This window comes from Odontesthes bonariensis, chromosome 14 (assembly GCF_027942865.1).
Source record: "Odontesthes bonariensis isolate fOdoBon6 chromosome 14, fOdoBon6.hap1, whole genome shotgun sequence".
In the NCBI taxonomy this organism is placed as follows: Eukaryota; Metazoa; Chordata; class Actinopteri; order Atheriniformes; family Atherinopsidae; genus Odontesthes; species Odontesthes bonariensis.
Window position 1 is genome coordinate 33386041 of NC_134519.1, and position 20206 is coordinate 33406246.

General features: G+C 40.1%; 1 protein-coding gene and 1 pseudogene across 2 annotated transcripts in view; one reads left to right on the top strand and one right to left on the bottom strand.

The window, feature by feature from the left end:
- The window catches only part of LOC142399431 (xenotropic and polytropic retrovirus receptor 1 homolog), a 56771-nt gene that overhangs the window by 26526 nt on the left and 10039 nt on the right, over nt 1-20206 (bottom strand). For both annotated transcript variants that reach the window (XM_075484090.1, XM_075484089.1), the window contains 3 exons: nt 14766-14817; nt 8080-8181; nt 1934-2157 (listed from right to left, as the gene is read on the bottom strand). In XM_075484090.1, the coding sequence (XP_075340205.1) occupies nt 1934-2157; nt 8080-8181; nt 14766-14817 (378 nt within the window). The remainder of the gene's footprint in view (nt 1-1933; nt 2158-8079; nt 8182-14765; nt 14818-20206) is intronic.
- Nucleotides 3296-4542, top strand: LOC142398649 (uncharacterized; annotated as a pseudogene).

Consider the following 20206-nt stretch of genomic DNA (forward strand, 5'->3'; position numbering starts at 1 on the left):
CATTTTGTTAACCATAAAGACCTCTGAAGGCATATTGAGCTACTTATTCACTGTTTTAATTTATTATTATTATTTTTTTTCATCTACCTACGTCTACCAAACACAAAACTAAGGTCTAGTGATGGTACAGTTTCTGTTAATTTATTGTTGTTATAATTATCAATATTTTTGGGTCCAGTGTGGGTGGGGGGATGGCTGGGAGGGGTGTGGTTTTGAGTGTGTATAAAAATTCAAAAAATGAAAAATCTTTTGTAAACATTCTGAAGATTTACTGTTTGTATCTTCGATTTTTCAATAAAAAGATTAATAAAAAAAAATAAATAAAAAAAAAAAAAAAACAGCATAACAGCCATGTTTTCTACATACAGGAAAAAAGACGTGTACGCTTTCCCGGCCTTAACGGTAGAATAACGCAACAGCACCCCCGGCTTTAAAGGTAGAAATGCGGCAATGCTTTCCCGGCCAAAATGGGTTAACTAAACTTCAGGTTTGAGAAGCTTAATTTAGTATGATTTCGGTCCAACTAAAATGTTTTTAAAAAATTTAAAGGCAGAGTTTTGGTTGGGTTAACATGATAATTTGTTGGGGTTGTTTTTAGAGTCATATAAATGTACAGAGAAAGTTCTTGTAGTCTTTAATTTTCTGTTTTTAAAAGAGTAGCCTTTATTTTTAAGTCTATTGGCTGTGGTTCCTCTGAGACCATAGCCGCATTCGGACTGTAGGAACCTTTGGCAGTTCCTATAACCTTTTAATCCACGGGGCCGTTTTCTCCCGCATTCCGACATACAGGAACTCGGGACCATCTCCCTCAGTTTTCAGGGTTCTATAGGAACACATCTGACGGAGGTGTGTGGTCGGTAGCTACGCCCCTTGTCATGTTGTCAGGCTGAAATGTTTCCTCAGACGACACAGACACAACCGGTGCGTGTTTAATAAGTTAAACTTACACGTGGTATCCTTTGTCTGTGGCGCTCTGCTCTCCTTTCTTCCTTCATGAAATGAAAAAGTATCGCCTGCGCTCGATCCTTCATCTCCTGACTCTCTCTGTGTGCTCTTCCAGCCTCGATATTAGACGCCTGATGTGATCGTCCATGATTAATATCACCATCATGCAGACCATGAACACGGTGGCCTCACCGCTCTCCATATTAGCTTCTTTGTGGTGTTTTTTCTTCTATCCTTACTTTTACCGGGTTTTGTTTTGTTTTGTTTTGTTGTTGAATGTGGCGCTAAAGTAACACGTCACTGACGCAGACGGCTGCGCGCGCCGCATCAGTCCCGACCTGGTCCCGACTCATGTGCGAATGCAGACTGAAACAGTTCTGCTGGGGAAGGACAGTTATCAGAACGAAATTCGAGGAGGACCTTTCTTATAACTGCGTTCTTAGAACGGCTCTGTCCGAAAGCGGCTCATGTCTCTTTGAAGGATTGTACTTGAAGGATTGAATTTTTGGTGAAATTTTACTGTTTTATTTGGCCATGTCTTGTTTGTATGAATTGTAGACATGACTTTGCTAGAGACAGTGTGACAGCATTTTAATCTGTAATTAAACGCCTAATAGATGATAAATGAAGTTGAATTTTTCAAATTTAGTTTGCAAAAACAAACTCAGAGTAGCATGGTCCTTTTTTTTTTTTCTCTCACTCCCCAGGAGTGTACTTAAACAGATGTTTAGTTAAACTCTATGATGTCTTTAAAATGAGGTGACATTATTCTCAAGCTATTCTTGGGTTAACAGTGCCATTTACACAGTGCAATAATAATAATAATAATAATAATAATAATAATAATATCATCACCATCATAAAGACAGACATTGTCTGTCGACACAAATTAAATAAAAATGACTCCTATCAAAGCAGAAACTGGAGAATTTAATCAAGATCGTGTCCTTTGCATACTAAGTGAGTGTGTATGTGTGTAAAGATGTACCTGATAGTTCTGTAGCAGTATAAGGCTGAGGTAAAACTCTGAGAAGGCCAGCTGCAGATCCTTTATGTTTCTGTGTTTGCATCTTTCCTGCTGTGAAAGGGCAAATACAGTCTTCCTTCTTCTCAGGCCCCGCCCATTGACCGAGCTCTCCCTCTGGGCGTCCAACGAGGACTGAAGCTCATTCTGCAGGGTGGCAAAACGCCGCTGAGCCTCAGCCAGCTTTTCTGGAAGTTATGGAGTTTAAGAGAAAGATGATATCACTGGGACAGAAAAAGATAAACAACAGCATGTTTGATCATGAAAAATATAATCTATAACTGTGTGTAGAGAAGGGATTTGCAAACAAAACAAAAAATTAAGATACACAGATACAAATCATTACTAAAAGAAATTGTATAGAATTAGATACTGCATCGGAACTGCACAGAAAGAGCCTTATGTGTCTGCTAGTGCAAGTTATTCTAAGCTTCTTTGCTAAAAACAATATCTGCTGTTGAGCAAGTGATCGAAACCCATCCGTGGGTAAAACCTGTTGTCCAGTAGCCTCGGTTCGTCCATCAGAAATCAATCAGAGTAATCAGTGGCTGTGAACGGGCGGTCACTCCCCTCTCTGAAACCACTTCTTGGTTAAGTCTTGGTGGGCGGTCCTCTCAGTAAAGCAAGAGCTTTAAAAACTCACTACAGCACATTGAAAGTATCGAAACTGCACGGAAAGAGCCTTGTGTGTTTGCTAGTAGGGATGTCCCGATCCGATCAAGTGATCGGAAATCGGGGCCGATCACGTGGTTTCAGACTTGATCGGAATCGGATGTTACATCCCGATCAGCGATCGGATATATAGTCTATCCATATATGTATATTTATTTTCTTCTTTTTTTTTCAGAAGTATAATATTTCAAAACAAATGGGAAAAAAATAACAGCTTAGTATTCACTGTTATGTGGTGGTACAGAGTCAGACCTTCTCAACCATAGACATAATATACGTAGACGCCTTAGACTGACGCTGCCTATTGGATCTGACGTATCACCGCGGCCGCCATCTTGGATGGGTCTCCAATGCTCCCACATTACATTTATTTCGACTGAGGAAGGTGTATATCCCCAACTACAATAATCATAACTCCCCGAATTTGTATGTCTATGGTTTCAACTACACACAGAAACAACACATGCGGCATGACGTCACTTTGCTGCATGCCGTAAAGCGAAGCAGAACACGGCAGCAGCTTGAAGTTGGGGGTGCAAATGTATGCGGTGTGGAGGTATTTTAAAGTGGATGACAAAAATGTTGCGATTGCAAACTGTGAAATATGCAAACTTGGGATTTCAAGAGGTGGAAAGGACATCGGTAACATCCATGATGAGAAAAGGAACAGACTCAAATCTGAAAAGGTAGAGATCCACCTGCTTTTAAACTGTGCCTCAATCCCATTCCTGTTGTCTCCGGCTCGTGTAGGAGGTTTCACACAACTAAACGCCACCGCAACCTTAATAACCTCCGCTCTCTAAAACACACTTTGCTCTGTGACACCCCCTTGTCTGTGGGGTTGTGGAATTGCCAATCGGCAGTAAAAAAAAAAAGCAGACTTCATTACGGCTTATGCCAACCATCTGTCACTTGACATCCTGGCTCTCACTGAGACCTGGATTAAGCCTGAAAACAATGCTACCTTCGCTGCACTTTCGACCAACCACACATTCTCCCACACCTCTCGTACATCTGGAAGAGGTGGTGGAATGGGCCTGCTCATTTCCAACAAATGGAAATACAACCAACTGCTACCTTATGCTAAATACAATACTTTTGAATACCATGCCATTTTGTTAACTGCACCGGTCAAAATCTACATGGTTGTTGTATATCGCCCACCAGGACAACTCGGTGACTTTCTAGATGGACTAGACACATTGCTCTCTTCCATCCCTGAGCATGACTGTCCCATAATGGTCCTTGGTGATATGAATAACCACCTTGACAGTCCTAACTCTTCAGATTTTCTGACATAAATGCACTCGTTTGAGCTACAACTGGTTTGTAGTCCTCCGACTCATAAAGCTGGCAAAGGGCTAGATCTCATTTTCACAAGAAACTGTGCCACAGTTTCTGTGTGTCTGTCAAACCTCTGCACTTTTCTGACCACTATTTCATTCAGTTCAGAGTGATTCTCCCGAGAAGACCCTCTGCTTCCACCCCTATGGTTTCCTTCTGCCGCAACCTCCGCAAACCTTCGTCCACCTGCTTCTCCTCCGTTGTTGCCTCCGCTCTTCCGAACTCCAGCACATTCTCCTCCCTTGAGGTTAATGATGCCACGGTCCCACTGCTCTACAGTGAGCTCATGTCTGAATAGTCTTTGTCCTCTATCCACCAAAACCGCTTGATCCTCCCAGTCCCACCCTTGGCTTAATGATATCCTCCGAACGTTGCGCACCAACCTCAGAGCTGCCGAAAGGAAATGGCACAAATCAAAAGATCCTGCAGATCTAACTAAATTCCAGGCACTACTGTCATCATTCTCATCCAGTGTCACTGATGCAAAAAAGTCTTTCTACATTGACAAGATTCACATTACTACTGACACTTTTTTCCACCTTCAAAATTCTACTTAATCCTCCGCCACCTGCTACCTATCTGACAGCAGACACCTTTGCCTCATTCTTTACTGACAAAGTGGCAGCTATAACTGACAAAGTGGCAGCTATAAGCAAACAGTTTACAGAACTGCCCACACCGGAGCCGTCCTACTACATGCCCACTGGACCCTGTTCCTACTAATCTATTCCAGTCCATTGCTCCTACTGCAACTGCAGCGGTCACACATGTGATTAATGCTTCACTGACATCGGGCACATTTCCTACCACATTCAAACATGCTCGGGTTACACTGCTGCTCAAGAAACCTTCCCTCCCTCAAACTCATGTGGAGAACTATCGGACGGTGTCTCTCCTCCCATTTCTGTCAAAAACCATTGAAAGGGCGGTCTTTAAACAGGTCACTGATTACCTCTCACAAAACAACCTCCTTGATCCAAACCAATCTGGGTTTAAAAGTGGACACTCCACTTTAACGGCTCTGTTGGCTGTGACAGAAGCCTTAAAAGAAGCCAGAGCGACAGCTAAGTCCTCAGTACTCATCCTGCTTGACTTATCGACTGCGTTTGACACCGTCAACCATGGTATCCTTTTGTCCATACTCTCCAACATGGGCATCACAGGGAGAGCACATTCCTGGTTTGAATCATACCTCACTGGTCGGTCATTCAAAGTTTCATGGCTTGGTCACACTTTCGCAGCGCACCACCTCGCCACAGGGGTCCCCCAAGGTTCAGTACTGGGACCTCTTCTCTTTGCCATATACACCACCTCACTGGGCCAGATCATCCGATCACATGCCTTCTCATACCAATGTTATGCTGACGATACCAAGCTCCATCTGTCATTCCCACCTGACGACCTCAGCATGAATCTCAGACTGTCTCTGACATATCGAAATGGATGAAAGCACATCAATTCCAACTAAACCTCTCTAAAACTGAACTGCTTGTCTTCCCAGCCAAACCAACCATACACAACAGCATCTGCATCCAAATTGAATCCCTATCTCTTGCTCCATCAAAGGAAGCTAGAAACTTGGGTGTCATGATTGATGACCAACTAGCCTTTAAAGATCATGTTTCCTCCGTTGCTTGATCATGCCGCTTCGCATTGCTAAACAAGATCAGGCCATACCTAACCCAACACGCCACCCAGCTCCTGGTGCAGCCAACGCAGCCTGGTACTGCAACGCTCTCCTAACTGGTCTCCCAGCCTGTGCTGTGAAACCGCTGCAGATGGTCCAGAACGCGGCAGTGCGTCTGGTCTTCGATCAGCCAAAAAGAGCACACATCACCCCTCTGTTCATTGAATTCCTCTGGCTACCCATAGCCGCCCCAATCAAATTCAAATCACTGATGTTAGCCTACAAAGTCCTTAATGGAACGGCTCCCATCTACTTGAATGCTCTTGCAAAGGATTATGTCACAACTCGATCACTCCGGTCGTCACGGGATTGTCATCTAGCAGTGCCTACACCACGATTAAGACAATCCAGACTTTTTTCATGTGTTGTTCCACGATGGTGGAATGACCTGCCGAGCGCTACCAGAACAGGGGCGTCCCTGTCTATCTTCAAGAAACTCTTGAAGACCCAGCTCTTCAGAAAGCATCTCATATCCTAGCACTTACCCTGTACTTCCCTACCCCATCTACTGCACTTTATCTTTCTGTACTTCCCTCTATGTCTGCACTCTATCTTTACATTGTCACCCCTGTCACCTCTGACAGAGTCTGACTAGTGGTTTCCTTCTATGTAGCTTATTGTTAGCTTTGATGTTAGCTGTAATTTTATATCCTCATTTGTAAGTCGCTTTGGATAAAAACGTCTGCTAAATGCATAAACATAAACATACTTATTTGCAATGGTATTGATACCAATTGCATTGCCATTACCTCCTCAAGTTGACAGTTTCACACAGCAGTGCTATAAATAGTTGTGTTCCTCTCCTTACAACAAGCTGCAGTCCCCACCTGCCTTAAAACCACGACCATCGTTCCTGTGCCCAAAAAGTCTGCTGTCACAACCCTCAATGACTATCGTCCAGTCGCCCTCACCCCTGTCATCATGAAGTGCTTTGAGAGGATGGTGCTAACACACATCAAGAACAGCATCCCTGCAGACCTGGATAGCCATCAGTTTGTGTACCGGGCGATGAGATCGACAGAGGATGCAGTCTCCATTGCACTTCACACAGCCGTGGAGCACCTGGAGCAGCCTAACGCTTACGTCAGGATGCTCTTTGTGGACTTCAGCAGAGCATTCAACACTGTAGTCCCTCACAAACTGGTCACCAAACTCATAAACCTCGGACTATCCAGCCCACTCCGTTCATGAATTATGGACTTCCTGACCAACAGACATCAGAATGTCAGGATTGGGAACCTGACATCTGACACCTTAATTATGAACACTGGCACTCCACTGGGCTGTGTGCACAGTGCAGCCCTCTTCACCCAGGACTGTGTCCCCATCCACTCCTCCAACACTGTAATTAAATTTGCAGATGACACTTCAGTGGTTGGCCTCATTGCGGATAATGATGCACTATCAAGAGCATCCTCTGCCAGAGCTGTACAGTGTGGTACAGCAGCTGTACAGCAGCTGCACAGCAGAGGACAGAAGGAATCTGGCACGGGTCGTGAAGACTGCACAGAGGATTGTGGGAGTCCTTGAATCCTTGAGTAGTAGTAGCAGTTGAACACATGTTGAGCTCACTGCACAGAGCTTCCTCCTGTCATTAGCATAACACAAAGTTAATATGGTTTTCTATTGTTCTAAGGCATTGAAAAGAAAGCTCCCATTCACTTCACTTGCTCAGTTTAAGTGAATCTGACTCTTGGTGACTACACAATATGGGTCCAACTCATTGAACTCCTTTGACTTCCGGTTCACGATCCTGGGAAAAAATCTCCAGCATGTGCAGAACGCAAAGTCCAATTCACCACGTGCTTCTTCATCTACAAGCACGTTTAGTGTGACTTTCAACCGAGTTATCTCTGGGTCTTAATCTGATCGCGAGTAACCCGATCTGATCCAATTTTTTGTCAGACTAAGGTGTGAACATGAATTTAATAACTCAGTTTTATTGTAATTTAGCCCTTAATCCGATTTTTACAGTGCCATGTATAACTTCAGTCAACGTGCAATTCAATACATTAATATCTATCCCATCTTTAGTGATCAACAATTCAGTCCACAGAAATACCACATTGCTGTTTTATTTCAATGGAGGAGATTAATATCAAGGGATTTATATATCTGGCTTCTTTTAAAAATCTAAAAGTTTTTCTCAAATTTTCCCCATTCTCAGATAGTTTCCTTTAGAATAAGAGGAAAGGAAAGTTTTGTTTATTTCTATGCATTGTTCGTTTATGGAGAAATTACTCATAAAATATCCAGTTAACAATTAATACTTAAAAATTGGTCTTTTCTCAACATGCTATTGAAAAGGTAACACGTATTGAGTATTTTCTTGGGTATTGGTATAGTTTTCTATTCTAATATAGTGACAACTTTAATGTGGAGCGGTAGTATCAGTTGAAGTAATTACCAGAATAGAAGGTGTTGATTTTGGCGAGCTCTTTTTCACATGTCTGGAAGAACTTCTCCTCAAACTTGGCATAGTACCTCTTGACAGTATCCTCATCTGTGACTGCAAAAGAGACAAGTTGTGAAAACAATTAGGAATATTTAAACTTAAACTTAAATTTATTTAAACGTGAAATCAAGGAGGGCAGAAAGGACAGGGTATGACAGGAGAGGGAGCAGTGGAGGAATAGTGTAAATAAACTAGTAAGTAGGAATAAAACTATGAGGAGGAATAAACTACTCTGTGTGTGCTTGCTTACTTCAAAGTTAAACCCTAAAAGAACAGATATTGATTAAAATCATTAAAAAGTATTAAGTTAAAAAAGAAAAAGTGCACAGGTCAAAATAGAAAATAATTTGATGTATTTTGTGAAGTGCTAACTTAGAAGACTGAGGCAACTGAAAAAAAATTAACATGATCCCAATCAATGTGCAACTATAACAAGGATTCTGCACATAGCTTCTTTAAAGGAAGATGGAATACAAAGTTTGTGTATGAAAAATCTCATCAGCATTATGGTCATCTATAACCAGCTGCATCTCTGAGTGGCATCATTTTATTTTAGTTTTTGTATTCACAATTAACATATATGCCATTTTTACTATAACTTTATGGAAAAAGAAAAATTTTAAAAACAAAACTGGTTGAAAAAAAACAAAACACGAAAATGTCGGCTCACATTCAGTTGTAACAGTTGATGTAACAACACTGAATCAATAATGATTAGAATATGCTTAAAAACTATGTAGTGTTCTAATTAGATATAGAAGGTATTAAAACACATAATCTCTATCACATAAATAAGAGAAATATTGAAAAGAGGAATATGAATATTTTTAAGTGCAATCTAAATATTTTGTTATAGGTGAGTTCACATGCACTATGTTTCATATTCCAAGAGAGTATTGTTGAGTTCAAGGACTGTAGAGACATTTTCTACCTAGCATAATAGCTATGCTAAAAACTTACAAGAAAAGGAAAAATAAGCCCTTTTAAACTGCCTTCTAACATAGCTGCCAGGCAGAAAAGCTTTTACAAAGTTGTGAACATCCATGAATCAGCAATGAAAACTTGCCATCTGCCCTTCTCTCACAAAGAATCTTTGAAAGACCGTACAATAAGAAGTCAATTGCATACTGTGCAAGGTTGAAAATAATTCAATATGTGGCCTTCTGATTAAGTAAATCGATATGAATTTCTTGGGGAAAAAAATGGTACTCTATATGCCGAGTTATGCTTCATTTGCTCAGTGTAAAATAACTTAATATATTTGACCAGATTGGAACCTCATTTTTGTCCTAACTGAATAAAAACTGGCAAATAAAAATGTTTGTATTCACTATCCTTGATCAAGAATAATTCAGTTTCATTTTCCATATTTATTGGATCATTCTGTTGTTAAGTTTACATATGTAACATAAACCAAATTCACGTGGTATCCCAGAGCTTTTGCCACAAAAAGAGGGCTAAATCGCAGCTCAAAGACAGACATCTGGAATTGAAACCAGAATTCAAGATGAGTGAGTCTCATTAATGAACTGTATATATTTCTAATACGGTTTGCAAAATCTAAAGGCATGTTGTTGCATTAACAAGGGCAAAAGTAGGAATAGCTCAAAATGTGACATTACCACGCATTTGTGTGTATATTTGTGTGTGTGTGTGTGTGTGTATGTGTATTAGCAGAGAAAAGGGGGTTATGTGTAAATAAATGTATCGTATTAATTTATTTTTCTTTTAACATGGGATTTCAATAGTATTGCATTATTATTGGTATTGATTAATTAATGTGTAGTATGATAACATCTCTTAACTATTCTGGCCTATGTAAGTCATTTTCATGTACAAAGTAATATTGGGTCAATTTAGTGCATCAAGTTAGCATAACTGATTTTTGTTAATGCATACTGATTCTGAACATACAGAACCATTTCAATCCTAATTTTCCACAGTGGATACATATATATCAGCTATGCTTCAAGATTTTTCTCTCTGTGCAATTTCATACCAAAGACTGAATAAAAAAATGGACATGGACATCCACTGTTGAAACTGCACTCCATGCAGAAATGCCATTAAATGCAATACCAATGATAGTAGCAGATGGAGCCATTTAGAATTCTTTCTACCAATCAAATGCTAGCCACTTTTCAAGCCAACATAAGCCATAGACCTTGCAGAGAATTCATGGGAAAGTTAATGGCCAATGTATGAACCAATCAGACATTCTAAGTAGCTGCTTCTTTAGGTGCCGAATACAAAACTTCTCATGCTCTTCTCATGGACTCACACTCAAAAAATTATTTTGTTATGAAATAAAAGTCAATGAAATTTTCACAAGCTGTCATGGTCTTGTTCACCATGGTTACTCCTTCAAATCAGTAATAGAGGACCTTCTGAAAACAGTTTAAAAATTCCATAAATATTAGTCCTCAAAAATGTCTTATTCCATCAGCTTGAAGCACCACTCTCAAGATATGACCACTTCCTGTCCCACAAAGACTAACGGTGCGTTCACACCAAACGCGATGCGAATATTCGCACCGCCTTCATCGCGCGATCGTTGCCGCAGGTGTAAATTAAATTCCATCGCCTCAAACGCCTCTTTCGCGCGAGTAAAAAACGAGTGAATAGCTCAAGGGTCTATCCATGGCTGATCGCGTCCTTGTACCTGCTGTGGCAGTCCGAGATTCGTCTGAAACGCACACGCCGTCGTGTCTGGGTCAGTGACATCATCCGGTGGTGCATTCAGCTCGGATAATTTCATCGCCTTCTCCAGGAGTTGCGTCTGGATGACGGCCGCCTCCAGCGGCACCCCAGGCCCACCAGGACCCAGCCCGACGACCCGCTTGGGAGGACCGGCGCCTGCAGCCGGCGTCCCGCCGAGAGATCACGGCACCGATCCTCCCGAGCAGGCCAACAAACTGGGTCCCCGCGAGCCCGAAACACCGCTGGAAGCGGCCGCCACGGGAGGATCGGTGCCGTGATCTCTCGGCGGGACGCCGGCTGCAGGCGCTCCGCAGCTGGGCCGAGAGATCGCGGCGCCGGTCCTCCATGAGTTCCGTCTGGATGACGGCCACCGATCCTCCCGTGGCGGCCGCTTCCAGCGGTGTTTCGGGCTCGCCGGGACCCAGTTTGGTGGCCTGCTCGGGAGGATCGGTGCCGTGATCTCTCGGCGGGACGCAGGGTGCAGGCGCTCCGCAGCTGGGCCGCGGCTCCGTTTCAGCTGCGGGGCGCCTGTGGTTGGTGTCCTGCCGAGAGATCGCGGCGCCGGTCCTCCCGAGCGGGTCGTCGGGCTGGGTCCTGATGGGCCTGGGGTGCCGCTGGAGGCGGCCGTCATCCAGACGGAACTCCTGGAGAAGGCGGTGATTTAATTTTTTTATTTTATTTTGTCAGGGACAATGTGCAAAGTACATTAATTACAAAGTAAAGAGATGACCTGCACCAGATTGTAGCTTAGAAGCTAATTTCCATCTGCAGTCCCATCTGCATGTCACAGACAGCGCCTGTCCATCTGTTTCCACGTCACTGTCGTCCAGAATCTCAACGCTGATTGGCTGTCTGGCGCGAATATTTCGCCAAAGTTGGATTTTTTGAACTCGCGCGAATCGCATATTTTCACTCGCGCGGCGGCCACCGCATCACCGCACCGCCTCACCGCTCCTCACCGCTCCTCACCGCGCCGCCCCACCGCGCCTCATCGCACCGCCGGCTCGAATCCGCGTCTAATCGCGTCTTTGCATTGACTTTGTATGTAATCGCGTCGCCCGACCGCGTCTGGTGTGAACGCACCGTAAGGTTTCATTTGATTAGGAGCCGATAACAATTGGATAATGTTTGACCTAAAAAGTTTGATTGGTAGGCTAAGCCTACGAGATTCCGGTGGTCTGATTCCCAGTTTCCAGATCACGTGTCAAGATGTCCTTGGGAAAGACACTGAAGCCCAAGTTGCCCTGACGCCTCCATCAGTGTGTGATAGAGAAAAAGTACTGTGTAGCCTGTAACACCGTATAGTGAATGAAACAGTGAATGTGGCTTGGAGTGTAAAAAGCACTTTGAGTGGTCAACTACACTAGAAAAGCATGATATAAGTACAGTTAATTTAGAAGACTAATTCTTTTTTTTTTTTAATTCTTTTTTGCCTTTAATAGACAGGTCAGTGGAGAGAGAGAGGAAAGAGGGGAGAAAGACTGGGGGAAGATAAGCCGAAAAGATCGGCACAGTCAGGACTCAAACCGCCCATTGCTGGGCATTGCAAATGGGCATTGCCAACATGGGATGTGCTCCTTACCACTTTACCACTGAGCTACCCATTGGAAGAGTAATTCATATAAACAGGAAGACTTGCCTTTCCATTATTATGTCAGTACAATAACAGCAGGCAGGTATCAATAGTAAAGCAACACTGATCACAGATGCAATAATGTTTTTATGTAATGTGTCCTGATTGAGACAGATTTTCAACGTAAAGTTGAAATTTGCATATGGATACAGTATTACAGTATCACAGAGGCTATTTCTCAAGCTTTAGCTAGATCTATATCATTAATAATATACAGCTTTTTTCCTTCAATGAATAAACAACTGCAACTCAATATTACTGGTACCATGCTTATTTCAAAATGCTTTTTTTTGTCTGTTTCTTCCTTTCTTTCTTTTTGCTGGACCAATTGATGCCCAGTAACAAATGCTTCACAACCCAGTGGATCCAATGACTAGAGACTGGATTGCAAAAAAAATAGTAGTAAAATAGTAAAATCTATTGTTAAATTGGTGTTGTTTTTTTAATTTAGCTTTTATTCTAATTCTTAGTAGATAAAATCTGACTTATTTCATGCCATAAGTTTCTTCTGAATCAACCTGTGTCTTCATGTCCATTTAAAGATCTTATCAACAGAAAATTACATTTTGTCCACTGTCTGTCAATATGGACAAACAAACAAGTGCTGGTCAACTGCAGGAATTTAAAGAGCCTGATAGTTTTTCAGAGCTTGTGTGATAATCATGTGGTCAAAACAAAGGAAATCAATTAGCTTTGAAATAATGTAATCTCTTCAGATCAGAAGGTGTTTGTAGATATTATACACACCAATATAAAGCATTAATATTAATGTTTTTGCATTGATGAATAGTGAATAATTACAAAAGAGTAAATGTTTGAACCTAAATAATCTAATACAATTGTATCCGTATTCTGTTTGCTTAAACTGGTCTGAGAATGTATCAAAAACTATTTCAGATTTCAGGCAAGGACAGATTCTGGTAAACTTTAATTGAACAGAACATTTTCATATTTTGTAACTTGAATTTTGTCACACCAAGAACAACTAGACAACAGTCCAGGCAGGTGGTTTTGAGTTAGACTGTACAGACTGAGTGAATCATCATGTTTCAGACTGGCTGCTTTTAAAAAAAGATGCCAAAATAACTTAACTTGAGTGTTCCAACCACACCCTCAACTACTTTCCTATTTAACAAGAGCACAAACACACCAGTCAGACACAGCCACCACAGTCTGACAACAGTAATCTCCTTATCCCTTTTTGGCCTTATTCTGCTCTTTTCTCCTTCAGTCTCTGTTCATGTCATCATGATCATCACGATTATTATCATTATTATCATTATAACATGTCTGCCTCTAAGTAACAAGCTATACTTTCCATTTGACAATTGATGTTTGTTTAATTATATTTCTTAACAACACCCTTTTTAACTCTTACTCAGACATTTCAACCATGCAGAAGCTGCACACCTAAAGCTTGTAGCCAATGTGAAAGCTCCTTTAACCCATTCAGATTGAAGGCTTTTAAACAGGCCTTAAATTTGTCCATTAAAAACACTAATTTCTAAGTCCCTGAAGAAACGAGAAACATGAGAAAATAAAAACATTGGAAAGGCAATACCTCAGCATTTATTGTAAATCAATTACTTTGTCCTTATGCTTATCGATCTATTTGAAGAAAACTTTGAGTGTCTTGAAAATAAACCACTGCATCCATTACTGCCTGAAAGCTAATAAAGCAAAACACATTTGCAAATAAAGTCAAATGAAGATAGGGAGACGGAGAATAAGGACAACTGGCATCCTTTTAGAATTTTTTTTTTATAAACAAACGGAAATATCTCTTTGATAACCTCTTCTTTGTTTCCTTACAAGAAAATGAAATTTAAGATTTGCTCAAACCTTGAATTTAAAGCTTTCAAAGTGTGCTGAATAACTGTTGGACAGAATTCCTCAAATGCATCAAACAATCCATCACTCAATCCTGAAACAATTCATAGCTACTGGCATGCGTCATAGTCTACCAGTGTCTTTTTCCACATGACCACTTCAATAAAAAGTACTATTCTTGATTTAACCTTTACTGGTATTAATCTCCAGCAATCTCAGTGAACTGGTCAGAAGAACAGATGAGACATGCAGACTTGTGTTTGGGTGAACTCAAAGTTTCAATAAGTCACTTTAATACTAAAAAAATTTACTAGGGCTTCTTTATAGGCCCTGAACAAACTGAAACTTCAGAATACACCCAGCCACTGCAAACACTGATATGGTTTCATATGATGTGAGGTATTATGTAATATTACTGTCCTAATGACTGGAAAGCAATTCTTGCTTATACATATACAGTAGATATCTGTATTACCTTCAACAGATGGGGCCTGGTCCTGAGCAGCGTAAAGCATCTCTTTGAAAGCCTGCAGACACAAAAAGAAACAAACTTCAATAGATCACAACATATTCATACTTCTAAGGTGTATATACACATAGATGTATATATATATATATATATATATATATATATATATATATATATATATATATATATATACACCATAGTCTATATAGCCTTTTCATACTAGTTGAAAAAGGTTTTAAAAAAGAAATTTGATTAAAAAAAATTCCAATGAGTGCTTATCCATCTATAATCTGGACAGAAGTGGAGAGCAAACATTTAAAAATCAAGGTGCAGTCACAACTTCATCACTGGCTGAGTGAGTTGAATAGGTCTATGTCATAAAATGATGCAAATGACAATGTGCTTCACCTTTGTCCTGTAAAATAAAATATGCATTTGTTGCAGCCTCTCAGTGGCCGTCACACTGTGTGCTAGTAAATCTGCAGTGGATGCTGAAGCTAGTCATTGCTGCAGAGAGGGAGAGCAGACAGCACTCATTGTGTCTCAGTAAATACTGGGATGACAACAAGACAGTCGCCCTCTTTTAACTACTCTTACTCAAAGGATAGATAGTAGAGTGGTCAGTCAGTCAGTGTTTAAAAAATGAAGTAATGCAGATGACTACAATGGACTCTCTGTGCAGCAGTCTCCCAGCCAGTTTTTAAGTGGTAGAGCAGGACAATCCTGCTTCTGTGATAAACAGACCAAAGCAATATCATGGTGCATCCTCCACAGCAACCATAAAGTTTTACCAGTGCAGCAACTAAAGCAATATAAACAAAAACCCATCTCACAACCAACACAACAGAGTTATATAGATAAGATAAAGATTCCGTTAGTGTCGCTATATGTACAGTGAAATTGGGGAAGATGGCAAAGACTAACTAAACCAATGAGAAGACAGCACAAATACTCCTTTCTGACAGTGTTCCTACCTCTCTACATTTAAACTTAGAGGCTAAGCCGGCTACTTAAATGAGGTAGAGCTTAGAAAAGGTTAATCTAAACTACAAGACCTTCAACTTAATAATTTTGAAGATCAATTCATGCACATTAGGGGAAATGGAAACAACTATATAAATCATGTTTCTGACCTGGCAAAAAAATTAAATTGCACGACGAGACAGCTTTTTCCAGTCTGAGCCAGCAAACAAACTCAAGTGACCGCCCTGCATCTTTCCAGATATGAGTTAACACCTCTGATATTGCCAGATAACAAAGTAATTCCTAAAGAAGAACTTTCTTCATTTTCTTATTGTTAATGTCGACCGCAGTATTTGTTGTTCCCAAGTTAGAGCTTGAGTTGCAAAGTAAGAACAACTACTTCTACTGAGTTACAACATCTTGCAATGTAGCCTATATATACACCCTCTAGCCACACTATGCAGCCTATCAGTTTATATGTGCCTGATTAACATCTATTTTTTTCGGCTTTTCAACAGAAATCACTCCAAATTTGCTTTGCTAGTGAATAGAAACCTGCCTACAGCCATAAACCAGAACAAAAACATACCGTACTTCATGGTGGTATATAACACTAAATCATTATGTTTTGTTTGGGGTGACTATTAAAACTGAGCTATAATTCAGGAAAAAATTTCATGAACAACACAAAACTGTTTGCAATTATGACCTTGGAGATTAAGGAAGAATAGACTGAAGAGTTTTTAAATTAAAGGTAGGGTAGGAGATCCTGGATTTTGAGTCCAGCGAAGCTGCATTTTGAAAATACACAGGTAAAAAGTCCCAACCCTTTTCTTCACTTTCCCCCCGAAGGCACGCCTCTAGAGTACATGAACGCGCACGAGCACGAAGGTGCACGAGCGCTGTTCTGACAGCAAGCATCGATCGTTGCCGTATTTAGTATTTAGTATATGATAACTATACGTTTAATAATGCTAGGTGCTAGCCAAGCTGGCTCTAGTTTAGCTTCCTGCCAAGCTTCTGGACGCGTAATTCGTTCACGGAGCAGGGTACGCGCACAGGTGGAGGGGGGGGGAGGGAGGAGCAGATTGCAGTTTGATAGACGGCATCAGTATCCAATCATTGTGAACGGTCCGTTCACAATGATTTTTTCCTAGATTTCCTAGATTGTACGTTCTAGAGGCCACTAAAACTTTTCATATTTGTGTCAAAACTTTTAATTAATTGGTTGCAATGGGGGTGTGAAGAGTATTTCAAGCAATATGTAAAAAAATGTTCCAGAAAAAGAACCCCTACCCCACCTTTAATAGATATATCCCTTTAAAACACTACTATAAAGCAGACAAGCGGTAAGACTTAAGTAAGCTAAAATATCCAACACATTAAATGGATTAGTTGTGATATTACACTGTACTATATAAAATGGGTATACACATTTTAGGTTCTGATACAAGTCCCTCAAAAATGTACTTCTGTGCATTCTGAAATTGTGGAATAGCAGCTGAAGTAGGTGTGGTGTACAGGGCTACTCTTTTGCCATTGTGCACGGTGTTAAGAATTTTGATAGAAGTACCGTAGTAGTTGAAAACTGTCAGCAGACAATTCTTGTTCCTACAGGCTCAACATTCTATTGCTATTCAGCACTTTAGTGGGAACGCCTAGTGAAATGCATAGTCATCTCAGTCATTTACCATGCCATCCATATTACAAAGAATAAGGATTTTTTCAGAGCAAATTAAGTTCTGACCCAGTATCGGCATGGTGTTCCTATTATGGTGCTTAAAGTGATGGTTCGGAGTAGATTCACCCTGGGGTCATTTGAACCGTGACATCCAGCCAAGTAGCCCACCCGTAGTTTTTCCGATATTGGCTGAACATCAGCTGAGTTACTGAGTTATCCCGAATAGCTTCGTACAAGCGCTAATGGAACCTGGCAGTATCTCCAAAATTACCACACTAAAATCACATGCCATGACACCAAACTTCTACAGTAGTACAAATATGGTCTGTACTCACAAAACGATGCATTTTGAAGTTTGCACATAGTCCAGGAGTTTATTATTATCAACACAAGCCTAATAGCTTCTCTGCTGCTAAAGCTGCGTCGACGTCACTTCCTTGATCTGGGAGCTTCAAAGTAAGATGAGGGTTGATCTACTACTGTAGACAACAAAGCAAGGCTGCTCAATTTCTCCATTGATAAAATAAATTCACAACTCTATAACATAAAAATTCATAAAAATTCATGTAGAATATAGCATATACTTTGTTGTCTACAGTATCGGTTAACAATAACCGATAGTGTTAAATACACTACTGCTTCTTCCGATGTTGCGCTGGCATAAGCATGAAAAATACAGATTCTAGTTGCTAACCATAAGAAGAGAGAAAAAAAAAAAAACTTTCCCATAATTTCCCTCAGGCCCATAGGATGTTTGTGTGTAGTGAGCTGGCTCAGCAAGTGCTTAGGTGCAAGTTTCCAAAACAAAACACATGCAGCTCAACAGTAAGGAGGGCATCACTGCTTATCCTCACAGATTACCCTACTTCTGTCCTTTATCCTTGACTGTCTCCTTGTCTCTTAACCTCTACCTGGACTGAGTAAAGGACAGCTCCTCTCCTATAACACACCTTTGTCTGGATACAGAGAGATAGCCTGTGGTTATCACCATAGACAGATTGCTGCACTAAAACAGTGCAACAAATATGGATGATTAATTTTCTTAACAATTTACTCTATCACCCAAACAAGCCAAGTCCCTTGCTTTCTGATAATCTTTTTAATACATTTTTTTCTCTCATTCTCAGGTTTTCTTTTTCATAACCCGTCGAGTAGACAAACACTTCATATCTTGACACCAAACTGTTAAAAGGATTATGTGTGTTATAACTGGATTATGTTTGCATTTGTGCCATGTAGAAGCCTCATATCTCAAGGTTTTCCCTAATTTCTGTTATTAATGGCTCCTATACAAAGCACAATGTTAATGCAGTAAAAATTAGATCTGAAGGAAGCTGTATTTTGTCAAGTCTTCAAGGGCACTATATTAAAAAGTACAAAAAAGGCCATGAAAATCTCAAGAAGTGAGGGTTTTGGAGAAAAGTTTTTGCAGAACAGTGATGCAAACTAAAGCTAAACCAGCAGCTTCACTCTGAATCTGACAGGGTAATTATTTTTATTACTAGGGTATTCAAACTGTTTCACATGAAAAACATAACCAAAGATAGAAACTGAAACTGACAACTCCAAAAGTTGTTTTATTTTTTATTACTGCTGTCATTTACATTTATTTGTCAGATATTACTGATGTGAGGATGTTGTACTGAATAAAATATTTTTCTATTCTACAAGCAGTTTGTGCCATATTGAAATTGACATGTAAATGTTACAAGATCCAATGTAGTAAGATTAAATATTGCTTTGAAACACACCTTTAAACACTTTCAGATTGTCAAAGTAACGGCGAACAGAGCACATCTGAAAGGTATGATACAAACTCAAAGACTTCTGACAGGTTAACTGCATGATCATACAAGCGTTGTTGTCAAAGAAAGATGCTAGTACCTGCTATGCTATGCACAACAGAGCTTTTCAAAAGTGCAAGTCAACCTAAAGTTATGTACATGTTTGCACAATTATGTTTATAAAAAAGTACTTTTCATCAAGCAACCTATGCAATTGAGTTAAATGTAAAAATCGGTGACAGGAAGAATCTCAGATATATATAAAAATTTGATAGTCATCTTTTTCCATTTTTGATCTATTTATTCATTTTAAGGGGCTAAGTCATTTACAATAACCATATTTATACTATTGGGCCAAAGAAGGCGAATGAGTGCATGCCAGGGCCAATAGTGCCTCCACTGGGGTTGTGAAATAATAAAACAAAAGAAAATAAAACAAACCAATTCCCAGATACTGAATAATAATCTATACTATTAATAATCTATTGTTTTTTTAATTTCCCCCACTGGGGAATGAATAAAGTATTTTTCTATTCTATTCTAAATACATGTATCTAATTAGATACTTATTTGCAACAGTATTGCAGCAACACTTTCATAAAGCACAGCTGCCACAGGCACACAAATTGCTAATCTGCTTTCCAGCAAATGTCGAGTTTGCTGGCTGGCTGCTGTTCACAGCATGAAACTAACATATTGTTTCACGGTTCTAAATGCTTCAGAATGCGACCATTCTTGGAGACAATGTGACAACATTTCACAAGTAAGCACAACTATGCGACTTGGAAAGATACCCCAGGTTTTTTGTTTTGTTTTTATTTTTATTTTTTAATGATTGTCATCATATGAAACAGGAGGAAGTGTGTGTGTGTGCACAAATGTTCACCAGAGTAAACACATACATGTCAGATATTAGAAATAATTTAACAGAAATAATTTAGCTTGTTTTTAAATTCATTTAAAAGAAAAAAAATTTTGTTTCTCATTATTTTCTTTTATGCATTTTAAATGCTTCTTAC